At 49.6% G+C, this 11,805-nt stretch overlaps 1 protein-coding gene and 1 long non-coding RNA gene across 2 annotated transcripts; one reads left to right on the top strand and one right to left on the bottom strand.

The window, feature by feature from the left end:
- Positions 1-155: 155 nt before the first annotated feature.
- Positions 156-5,841, top strand: LOC147245613 (transmembrane protein 106B-like). The gene is made up of 9 exons (XM_086185179.1): positions 156-212; positions 371-465; positions 1,082-1,249; positions 1,390-1,453; positions 1,531-1,684; positions 1,752-1,892; positions 2,652-2,695; positions 3,324-3,377; positions 4,213-5,841. The coding sequence occupies exons 3-9, from the start codon at positions 1,084-1,086 to the stop codon at positions 4,331-4,333; spliced, it is 744 nt and encodes a 247-aa protein (XP_086041305.1). The 5' UTR covers positions 156-212; positions 371-465; positions 1,082-1,083; the 3' UTR covers positions 4,334-5,841.
- Positions 5,842-6,388: 547 nt separating this feature from the next.
- LOC147245612 (uncharacterized) lies at positions 6,389-9,821 on the bottom strand. The gene is made up of 5 exons (XR_015110074.1): positions 9,610-9,821; positions 9,466-9,547; positions 8,283-8,349; positions 6,628-6,695; positions 6,389-6,563 (listed from the first exon to the last, which is right to left on the bottom strand). It is a non-coding gene; the product is annotated as an uncharacterized LOC147245612 (long non-coding RNA).
- Positions 9,822-11,805: the final 1,984 nt, after the last annotated feature.

Raw genomic sequence — 11,805 nt, 5'->3', positions numbered from 1 at the left:
GATCACGTGATCATTTGACCAGGTAAGGAGATCCGGGAGAGCGGGTTCGACCGGGTCGCGGTGCTGCTCCCTGGATGCCTTCCCCCGCTGGAGGCGGGCTGACTTCAGTCAGGTGTAAAAAGGTCTGAGTAACCGGCGAGACGAGCCTCCAGTGCTACCGGAACACAACTGGAAGCACGGCTGTTTCACAATAAGAGCGGCGCAGGTCTGAGGTCAGTCCTGCTGCAGATTCATTCACAGGGTTAGAGGTGAGGTGGGGTGAGAATGCCTCCTGCACGCGCCGGCCTGGCCTTTCTTGGGACCGTTGCTCGCGAGAGCTTTATGTAGAAACATGTGACAGGAAGTGCGTGTCTGTGTTCCGTGCTGGAAGTTGCGGGAGCTGCGTCACTGGCCGTCAGCCGCTTGTGGTCCACGCTGGGAGGAAGAGGAAGACGCTGTCGGTAACCGGAGACCTTCGCCTGCCAGGTAAATGCACACAGTGGTTCGGAGGGAGCGACCGGAGGGCGCGTGATTCTCGGTTATTTAAAGTTGCTGGTAGCGACCGACGCACCGTCACTTCCTGCTTTGATATCTGCTGTAGTTTCACATCCTCGAGAAACGCAGTTCGCGAGTCGGGAAAGAACAAAACGTGCGCAGTAACTGCGTCATGGAGGGGCAGCAGGGGCGGACTTCTCCAGCTCGGAACCACAGCTGGACCCCCCGCCCCCCCCCCCCCCCACACACACACACACACACACACGGACGCCACCCACACACACACGGACCTCACCCCCCCCCACCCAGTTTGTCTCTTGAAGAGAAAATTTGCATGACAATAGAAGTTGAAGTCAATTCAGCTATGACACCTGATGTATTTGTAGTGGGGGGGGGTCCATGTGTGTGTGTGTGTGGGGGGGTTCGTGTGTGTGGGGGGGTTCGTGTGTGTAATGAAGACACGCTGAGAAGGAAGGTGTTGTAGAAAACAGTCAAGACAGAAAACAGTCAAGACAGCAGAGCGTTTCATGACCGCCCCCCCTGTACGAGGCGTCCCCCCAGGTGGAAGGAGCCTGTGTCTCAGAGTTGACCCCTCTGGTGGTTGCAGGGATGGGGACCACTCCCAGCAGGTGTGGGGATGGCAGCACCTGTGGGCGTGGCCAGAAAGAGGTTGAGGAGAGAATCATTGAGAAGGAAGAGACCAAGGGGCGGAGCTCCAGCTCAGGGGAGACGGTGCACTGTCCAACCTGTCAGGGGACCGGACGGATACGCAGAGGTAAGTCAGAACGAGAAGTCACAGACAGGGTCAGAGGTCACAGCATTCACCTCAAGACCAGGGGCCTCGTTCATGAATCTGGTCTCAGGAAACTGTGCACATGCCCCCCCCCCCCCCCCCCCCGCCCCTGTGTGTTCCAGGTCAGGAGAGCAAGCTGGTGGCCGTCATCGCCTGCACCGATCAGAGGCTGAGACCCCAGCACACGTGAGAGCATAGCCAGCAATGGAACTGTGACATTCTGCCGAGGTTCTTGAGCTCTGACGTGTTTCCTCCTCTCACAGGAAGTTGTACGTGACGGTGGCGGTCAGCGTGTGTCTCTTGGTCAGCTCCTTGGTCTTGTTCTTCCTGTTCCCACGCGCCGTCCTGCTGTCTCCTGTGGCTGTGAAGTCTTCCTATGTTTACGTCATGGCAGACGGGATCCAAATCAACATCACGGTGCGTAGAGCGACCGTTAGCGAGCAGGGGCGGGTCTGATAGACATGTAACTGCTGTGTCCTTGCAGAACGTCCTCAACATCACCAACCAGAACTTCGTGGCGGTGAAGGCAGACAACCTGACCGTGCAGGCACTGAACTTTGACACGGTGGTGGGAACAGTCAGCATCAAGAACATCACGTCAGTCAATCCACTGTCCACCGCAACGGTGAGACATCCCAGCAGCCTGGAACACGCATTCACATGACCAAACATTCACGTTTGCAAATGACAGACTTTAGAATGTTCTAGTGTTGACACCCCGATTAAAACATGAATGATTTGGGCGCCAGCGGGGGCTGGTGGGCGTACCATGAGTGGAGCCAGTCTTCACCGGCTTTCAAAGGAACATGGCGGCTCTCCCGTCAGAGCCTGGCCAGCTGATCGGGCCGCTCCTCTCTGGCGCTCTCCAGCTCCAGACCCCAGACTGATGGCTGCTAGTTAGCCTAGCATAGTGAATGCTAGCAGGAGGACCGCCTCAGCCTCCTTTCTCCCTCTCCCAGCATCCACAGCCTGCAGCTCCTCCTCTGTGTCTGCTCAGTAATCCTGCTCAAGCACTGCGTCAAATCCCTGTGCCCAGTCAGGAAAGTAGTTCCGGCGACATGTCTGATTCTACCACTGCAGCGTGTTCTTCCTCACCAACGTCACACACCACCCTCCTTAGATGAATGCAGGCAGAGACTGTTTAGGAGGAAAGTGGGTTGACTCTTGACCTCACTAGCGTTCCTTGCTGCTGAGCTAACTAGCCGTTAGCTGTCTGGTGGAGGCCTGGAGAACCGTGAGAGGGGTTAATCCGCATGTGTGGAACTGAGAAGGACAAACAAGAAGAAGATGTCCCAAAAGTCTGCGCGTTCCTTTAAGAGCCAGCAGCCCCTGAGTGAACTCCTGGCTCATCACATGACCCCTCTGCTCCTCTGTCTCCTCTCAGTTCTCCTTCGTGATCCCCGTCAAGCTGACTGACCCTGAGCTGAGGTGAGCTGCACACCTCCCCTTCCTCCCCTCCTCCCCCCTTCCTCCCCTCCCCCTCCTCCCCTCCTCCTCCTCCCCTTCCTCCCCCTCCTACCATCAGCTTCCCTCTGTCAGTGGTGTGTAGACGATCACCTGCTGCGTACCTGCAGGATTAGTGAGATTACAGCTAATCCTGCGTCCGTACGTCTTCGTTGTTATTAACGAGCTCTGCTGCTTTATGTTCTCTCTCTGATGAGGTAATTTAGAAAAGATGAGAGGGTAAATAGGTTTTCTGTCTTAGTTCAGAGAAGCATGGCGTTCCTGAAGGCACTTCCACAGGTTGGCTTCACCTCAGCCGTGGATGACGCCGAGCCCAATTTAGCTAAAGCCACAGTGGCAGAGAAATGGTTGCATTATAATTTGTATGATAAAGATCAGCTACCGCAGCACGTGAACCTCAGACTGGCTCTGAAATGAACTTCAAGTTCTTCTGTCCATAGAGGTGAGCGTTGACCGTCATGTCAGGCGGCGTTATTGTTGTCCCGTTTTAATCTCCTGGTAGCTATGCTCGTCCATGTCGTTGTGGGGTCTCAGGAAACTACTTCCTGTGGTTGTTCTATCACTGAATTCCTCTCTGACTGTGTGTCTGCAGTGAGTTCTGTCAGAAAAGCTCCCTTCCTGTCCACATCGTGTACCTGCACCTGCAGTAAGTACCTTCTAGGTTCTATGGTTCTCTTTTCCTCTCTTACTTAATATGTCAGGCACGTGTCAGGGAACGTCTAGGTAGAGAACCTCACAGAACGCATCTTAACTGAGCATCAGACTGGGATTATGACAACACTTGTATGATTCATAATGTAATAAGTAGTAAATGCTGCAGCTTCCCTGTGGTCAGGAGGAGTGGTCAACGCCAGTGTGACTGGTGGACGCGACGCAAACCCACAGCAGTAGGGGAGGCCAGGGTTAGTGGTGGCACGGACCGGAGGTCCCGGTCCTTCCTACAGCCACGCTCGAGGGCCCGGTCCAGCTGGTCCACTCACAAACACTGAGCTGAACACAGTAGAAGCTGATGTCATAATCAAGGCTTGTTAAACCGCGAGCGCTCCAGTCGCCTACGTGAACCAGAACACCCTCCTGCTCCTATTTTAATGAACCCGTTCTTCATTCATGTTTCCTTCATAATCAGCTGTTCTGGAGCTGCTCCTCATCACCGCCTGCTTCAAATTCATGTTTAGACACAGGGGGCGCTGATGAGGAGCAGCTCCATTCCTCCGATGCTCCTCCGTCTCTGCAGGGATTACCGTGACAAACATCTGGGACAGAGCAGACTGAGTTAGTTTAGAGACGTGCTGGCCTCCCCCCTGAGCTCGTTGCCTGGCGACAGTGAGGTGTGACCTTTTACCTCGTTATAAGAAGGTGTGTTAGCTGCTAGCTGTTAGTGAGGGTGAGGGCTGGAGCTCATGCTAACCATCAGGCCATATGCTGCCCCCTGCTGGTGTGTACATGAAGTGTTGGAGCTGTCTGTCTCTCCCTGGCTCCAGGATGGCCATGACGGTGTTCTACCTGGCCCACTACGAGCAGCTCTCCCTGGAGACGTACGAGTACATCGACTGTGGCGCCAACAGCACCATCCCACACAGCGTGCTGCCCCCGCCCCCCTGACAGCTGCACGCCAGGAGCAGTCGGTCGCTGTCAACCGGATCATGAGAGGGGACTTTTATCTATGTACTGTCACCAACATGTTGGATAAGAAGGTCATGTGATTCCCATCAGGGTTCCATCCACTCCTCCTGGGTAGGCGACATATGCCGACAGGCAGCCGGGGAAAGAATGTAAATTAGAACAATCCAGAAGGAAGTGCTGCTCCTGAGTGGGTGACGGCTTTACTCACTTGTACTGCTTCTGCTTTGTAGTATTTGATCTGTAGAACTGCTGAAAGGTTGTACTGCGTTCAGGAGCTGCTGATGTCAAACATGCTGACCCTGTAGGAGCTTGTGCTGCCGCGCACTGAAGTTGCGTTGGAGGAGAGTGACAGCAGGCCACAATTTGGTTCGTGTGGTTCTGGGCCGATGGAGGCGTTCGGGTCAGCAGGTCGTACCGAGTCACCGGTATTCATTACGAGTAGGTGATGTCACTCAATCAGGACGATTCAAGCAATTCTTCTACACGTAGACGTCTCGCTGCGTTTATGCGTTGGTCACAAGTTTGTAAAGCAAACAAAGTTCCTGTTCATTCAACCCTGCTGATCTTCTCAGTTCTCCTCCTCGCCGCCAGTGCTCTGCAGGCAGTCCCCGTTGCTTTGGTAACTAGACTTGACACCTGTCACAGACACAGGAAGGCACTCAGAAACAGAGCGCCGTAGTGAGAGAGACTACATCAGCAGTACAGAGTGGAATCCCGGCGGCAAGGGTTGATCTATAATTCACTCTTTGGCATCGTTTCAGCGCCACATCAAATCTCTCAAAGCCTGAAACGTCAGTGCGAGTTCATGACCAGAGCATCGCCACGACCTCCCAGCTCCCAGAGACGGCGCCATCATCCGTCACAACTAGCCGACATGGAACTTGTTCAGTAAAAAGTCAACAGTTTATCTTCAATGGAGTAAAAGCAAACCGCCAGAGATCAAGTGAGCGACGCCTCCATTGCGCGAGACAAAAAAGACCCCCACCACTCAGGACCAAAATCCCCTTCAACGCACGCCTTCGAGGTTCCTGCAGCTCGGCGCCATAATCAGCCAGTCAGTGTAACGACGTCCTGACGCGGGGATTCTAACTATGATTTTATGATATTAAATATGGTGAGCAGGTTTCTGGGATGAATGTGCATCTCATTCAACTCCTACTCCAGCAGCTTCTACACAAAAATACTGCAGCAGTATTCATGTTGTAATACAAATACTGCACCGTCATGTTCACGTAAAGACGCTGCAGGACTCGCCTCCACGTCCTCCAGCAGCAACTTCAGTGTAGGAGAGGGACACACCCCCCCCCCCCCCCCCGCTCCGGTCTGAGCGCCATGCTTCCGCCCACAATGGCGCTATGAGTCACATGTCTGTGTTGTAACATAAATCAGCGTATATCTGTGGAAAACATGTACGTGAAAGTGGACGTGTTCAGATACTTCAATAAAAACTCTCAATCCTGACTGTGTAATGCCTAAGGACCCCGCAGGCCACTCGTCATGGCGGAACCCACCAGCGCCAGCTGGGTCCGCCCTGTAGAGAAGCCGGGACCAGCAAGTGAGGAGACGCTCGGCAGCTCAGGTCTGTGACCCCAGGGAAGGTTCCTACATGATGATGTCACCTGCCATTTGGTCAACATGGCCGTCACGTTAAGCCCTGGGTCACCTCAGTCGCCGGCGCCGCCTGAACTCCTGCAGGTGCAGCAGCACGGAGGGGATTGGGTTCTTTGTTGGTTTCCTTGAGAGCCAGAAACGCTGGTCTTTAGGGGCTCCGCAGGTTTAGAAATGGTGGCAAGCGTCTGTGTCAGACTGTCGCGGCATGTGAGGGTGCGACATCCCACACGCGATCGTGGGGCCGGGCCGCAGCGCGGCTGCCCAGCTTTAAAGGTCAGTGTCCAGTCATTTTGCTGTCAGCTGTGGTAGTTTGGGGTGTTTATACCTGTGCGACCTGAGACGGTTTCCATGTGAGAGGAGTGTTCGCTCATGTCATCATTGTGTCTGCGCCGCTCAGACCCGTCAGGTGGGTCTGAGGATCACTGTCACAGTGAAGTGAGAAGAAGAGATTTGAGCAGCTTTATTACAGCATTCTTCACCTGACATGAGGAACACACACCATCACTGTTGCCATCACAACACACACACACAAGTTGTGATCACCCAGGGAGGCTGCTGCCCCTCCTCTTCCTCACCACTGCTGGGCGTACTGCAGGGACTGAGAGAGAGAGAGGAGTCCGTCAGAGAAGACGGGAGCCTCCAGGCCCCCCTTCCTTACCTACCGAGTATCTGTTGGGGATCTTGGCGCTGTGGTGGACTGGTGTCTTCTGCTGGGAACACTGGTCTCCTGCTGGAAGTAACATGAAAACACCATCATCTGCGATGTGTGAGACGACCTTCAACCCTCTTAACACGCCGGCGGTCGCCCTCCTGCCCTCACACCTCATTGTCCCCTGAGGTCAAATCAAACATCACCTGGACAGAAACACTCGAGACAAACATGGAACCCATGTTCACCCACACGGATAACGCGATTCCCACCAGAGTGGAACGTTAGATCATCACCACGTTTGTGATTTTTAACAAAAATAAAGCGATGAATCAGAATTATCGTTAGGGTTTGAGCCGTGAAACTGCTGAGCCACATAGTTGGTGCCAGATCACCCACAGCGGCGTTGCGTGTTGTTAGCATGATTTCCTCATTTGACATTAACATCATTGTGGTGTGTTGTGAGCCTCTCTGGACTCTTCCCTGTAGCAACTACATTGAGAGGAACCTTTTAGCTCCTGCATGGAGGTCGGTACTTCTGATCTGAACAGGAACCAGGACCGTGTTTTAGCCCTCAGTCCTCAGGTCCAGTTAGCTTCACATGCCCAGAAAGCCATAGATGAATTACACTGAAAAATGTAACAGGCTCCCTGAAGCGTTGTTCTCAGTGAACCTGGATGTTCTCAAGAATGTTCCTTAGAGAGAACCCTGACTGACAGGTGCAGCTACACTTCACAAATGTGCTGTCAAGGTTTCAGAGGAAGAACCAGTGACCCTCAGATCTGGTGTGGCACTGGCACTGATGAGTGTGTAGGCGTGTCATAGCGTGTGTTCCTGGATGTTCCCTGTTCTTGTGTTCTGTAGTGGTTCAGTCATACGGTCTCTGGAGAGTTTTGAAGCAGCAGAACACAGAACATGGTTCAGCCCCGGAACCACTGCCCAGACGGCAAACTTACATTTCATAAACTCGCATCACACATTACAAGTTGCACGGCTGGGCTTCTTAACATAGAAGGTTCTAGCAGCACTGTGGAGCTCGCCGTCCACGTCGGGCAGGACCACTGGTGGAATCGGCGTGTGAATGAAAGTAGGAATGCAGCTGGCAGGGCTGTGGAACACTGATGGCGATCAGCCAGGACCCTGTAGCCGGTGCAAACCGACACACGAACAGGGCTAGCATAGCTGCTAATCCCCCGGTAGCAGCCGGGAAACCATGGGCGACTGGGTGAATGAAGCGTAGCCCCAAGCAGAAACCAACGGTTAACCTCCAACCACCTCAGGTTTCCAATAAGTTTCCTACTCAGCGACTCACCCGCTGAGATACAGCGATAGACGTGACGCTAGCGATGCCTGGGGCCAGAGCCAGGGACGCTGAGTCAAATGTAAAGCTAAGGATGGGCGTCGATTCAGTAAAGTTATCCATTGCGACTACGCCAGTCAGAGGTCACCAAAATTAATGTGGAGTCGGTGTGCACACGTGCGAAGACACCTGGTCTGATCAGGAGAGACGGCATCTGAAGGAGCCGCCCCCATCTCTAGAAATATGACATCGTTTATTTAATAAAGGATAAAACCACTTTTGTGAGCAAACATTTTCATGGCGTACCACTGGTAGGACCACCCAGTGAGAAGCACTGTTCTAGTCCACGTGATGGCGGTAGGTCCTACCTGCTTGCTCCTGCGACGTCTTTGGTTCAGATGCATTGCAGCTGCTCTCAGAACAGTTCTGCAGCAGCTGAAGGAAGAGAGAGAGATCAGTTCTCCAACAGAACAGCAGCCGTCAGTCCTGCTACTTTGTGTTTGTTGTTGCAACAGCATACAACAACCTGAGACACACGCAGGAAGCCAGCGGGGTCACATGTCCCGCTCTGCTCCACTGCTGTTCAATAATGAAGCAGCCGGCTGGGGCCGAGTGGAGCAGAGGCGGAGGATTCCAGCCTTGCTGTTGCCATTGATGTTTCCTTCAACTGATTGACAGGTCTTTGAGCGTGAGCTGATGTTGTTCACCTCCTGACTCCGCTCCTCTGTCCTGACTCCTCCCTTCTCCTCTCCTCTGTCCTGACTCCTCCCTTCTCCTCTCCTCTGTCCTGACTCCTCTCCTCTCCTCTCCTCTGTCCTGACTCCTCCCTTCTCCTCTCCTCTGTCCTGACTCCTCTCCTCTCCTCTGTCCTGACTCCTCCCTTCTCCTCTCCTCTGTTCTGATTCCTCCCTTCTCCTCTCCTCTGTCCTGACTCCTCTCCTCTCCTCTGTCCTGACTCCTCCCTTCTCCTCTCCTCTGTTCTGATTCCTCCCTTCTCCTCTCCTCTTTCCTGACTCCTCCCCTGTCTCCTGTCTCTTCTTCTCAGGCCACAAAACCTGATAAACATCAGGTGGCTTTGATTTGCAGGGCTGACAGGTGTTGATCAGCAATGCCAAGTCAGAATTATTGACTTCTGATTGGTGGCGTTCGGACCGTAGACTCTATGAGCACCAGTGTGATGACATCACTTTCTGATGATGTAAGGGACAATCTGCCTGACCCCCCTCCCCCGGGGGTCACACACCTGACGGCAGCTTCCTGCCACTTCAGCGGCCCTGAGGCTAGCCAGGTTATGATGGGCCCTCCTCCAGGTGTCATCACAGGAGGAACTCCTCCCAAACCCATGTAATTTTGCTGGAACTGCACATGGAGCTCTATGGGGCCTACCCTGCTGCCCCCGGGTGGCCGCTTGAGGAACTGCATGTGGGTGTTACAGCAGAGATGTGTGAGGTGTGGCGGTTTCTTGAGGCAAAGCTCATGCGAGCTGCCATTTGGGTTCTTCAGTCTGGGTCTGGGTGTGGAGTGTTCTCCTGCAGAGAAACCAGCATGTACCTGCTCTTTGAGTCGGAGCGTCCGGCGCTCCAGAGCTCTCTGACGCCGTCGGGCCTCCCAGTGCATTGCCGACATCCTGGAACTGATGAGGTCAGAGTTCAGGAGAGAATCATCACAGTCATCACAGACTTTCATGACACTGACCTGTGGGATTGTGGGAGATGAAGGATCCAGTGTTTTGATGTGTGACACAGAGTCAAAGTTCAGGAGATCTTGCTTATGCCTCAGTACCAGGTTCTAACTGGTCCCAGCAAGTCTTCTACTAGAGGTTCAGCTGCATCTGAGTTCTGTCCTCTGAGAGGAGAAGACCAGGACTGAAGGACCAAGTTCTGCAGTACAAGACAGTCTAAGGCTAGGCTCTGATAACAGGGATAGAGGGGGACTGGCCTTAGCATGACTGTTAGCATCATGCATAGATGGATGCAGGATAGATAGATGGATGGATAGATAGATAGATAGATAGATAGATGGATGAATGGATGGATAGATAGATAGATAAATAGATAGATGATGGATGGATGGATAGATGATAGATTGATAGATAAATAGATAGATGATGGATGGATGGATAGATGATAGATTGATAGATAGATAGATAGATGATGGATGGATGGATAGATATATAGATAGATTGATAGATAGATAGATAGATAGATGATAGATAGATAGATGATGGATGGATAGATAGATAGATAGATAGATGATAGATAGATAGATGATAGATAGATGATAGATGATAGATAGATAGATGATGGATGGATAGATAGATAGATAGATAGATAGATGATAGATAGATAGATGATAGATAGATAGATAGATAGATGATGGATAGATAGATAGATAGATAGATAGATGATGGATGGATAGATAGATAGATAGATAGATAGATGATAGATAGATAGATGATAGATAGATGATAGATAGATAGATAGATGATAGATGGATAGATAGATAGATGATAGATAGATGATAGATAGATAGATAGATGATAGATAGATAGATAGATAGATGATAGATAGATGGATAGATGGATAGATAGATAGATAGATGATAGATGGATAGATGATAGATAGATAGATAGATGATAGATAGATAGATAGATAGATAGATAGATAGATGGATGATAGATGATAGATAGATAGATAGATAGATGATAGATAGATAGATAGATAGATAGATGATAGATAGATAGATAGATGATAGATAGATGATAGATAGATAGATGATAGATGATAGATAGATAGATGATGGATGGATAGATAGATAGATAGATAGATAGATGATAGATAGATAGATGATAGATGATAGATAGATAGATAGATGATAGATAGATAGATAGATAGATGATAGATAGATAGATGGATGATAGATGGATAGATAGATAGATGATAGATAGATGATAGATAGATAGATAGATGATAGATAGATGATAGATGATAGATGATAGATAGATAGATAGATAGATGATAGATGGATGATAGATGATAGATAGATAGATAGATAGATGATAGATAGATAGATAGATAGATGATAGATAGATGATAGATAGATAGATAGATGATAGATGGATAGATAGATGATAGATAGATAGATGATAGATGATAGATAGATAGATGATGGATGGATAGATAGATAGATAGATAGATAGATGATAGATAGATAGATGATAGATGATAGATAGATAGATAGATAGATAGATAGATAGATGATAGATAGATAGATAGATAGATAGATAGATGGATGATAGATAGATAGATAGATGATAGATAGATAGATAGATGATAGATAGATAGATGGATGATAGATGGATGATAGATGGATAGATAGATGATAGATAGATAGATAGATGATAGATAGATAGATAGATAGATAGATAGATGATAGATAGATAGATAGATAGATGATAGATAGATAGATAGATGATAGATAGATAGATAGATAGATGATAGATGGATGATAGATAGATAGATAGATAGATAGATGATAGATAGATAGATAGATGATAGATGGATGATAGATAGATAGATAGATAGATAGATAGATAGATAGATAGATGATAGATAGATAGATAGATGATAGATGGATGATAGATAGATAGATAGATAGATAGATGATAGATAGATAGATAGATGATAGATAGATAGATAGATGATAGATAGATAGATGATAGATGGATGATAGATAGATAGATAGATAGATGATAGATAGATAGATGATAGATGGATGATAGATAGATAGATAGATAGATGATAGATAGATAGATAGATAGATGATAGATGGATGATAGATAGATAGATAGATGATAGATAGATGATAGATAGATGATAGATAGATGATAGA

Source organism: Aulostomus chinensis, chromosome 18 (assembly GCF_037954235.1).
Source record: "Aulostomus chinensis isolate RoL2024-O1b breed Wild chromosome 18, RoL_Achi_v1.0, whole genome shotgun sequence".
Taxonomy (NCBI): Eukaryota; Metazoa; Chordata; class Actinopteri; order Syngnathiformes; family Aulostomidae; genus Aulostomus; species Aulostomus chinensis.
The sequence above is the reverse complement of the archived record's forward strand: the minus strand, read 5'-3'. Positions and strand labels throughout refer to the sequence as shown.

What these genes read in the sequence shown, in the direction of transcription:
- LOC147245613 (XM_086185179.1), top strand. Translation starts at nt 1,084, where the DNA reads ATGGGGACCACTCCCAGCAGGTGTGGGGATGGCAGCACCTGTGGGCGT. An exon ending in GGATCCAAATCAACATCACG is followed by an intron (nt 1,685 to 1,751) that starts GTGCGTAGAGCG and finishes GTGTCCTTGCAG; the next exon opens with AACGTCCTCAACATCACCAA. An exon ending in ATCGTGTACCTGCACCTGCA is followed by an intron (nt 3,378 to 4,212) that starts GTAAGTACCTTC and finishes CCCTGGCTCCAG; the next exon opens with GATGGCCATGACGGTGTTCT.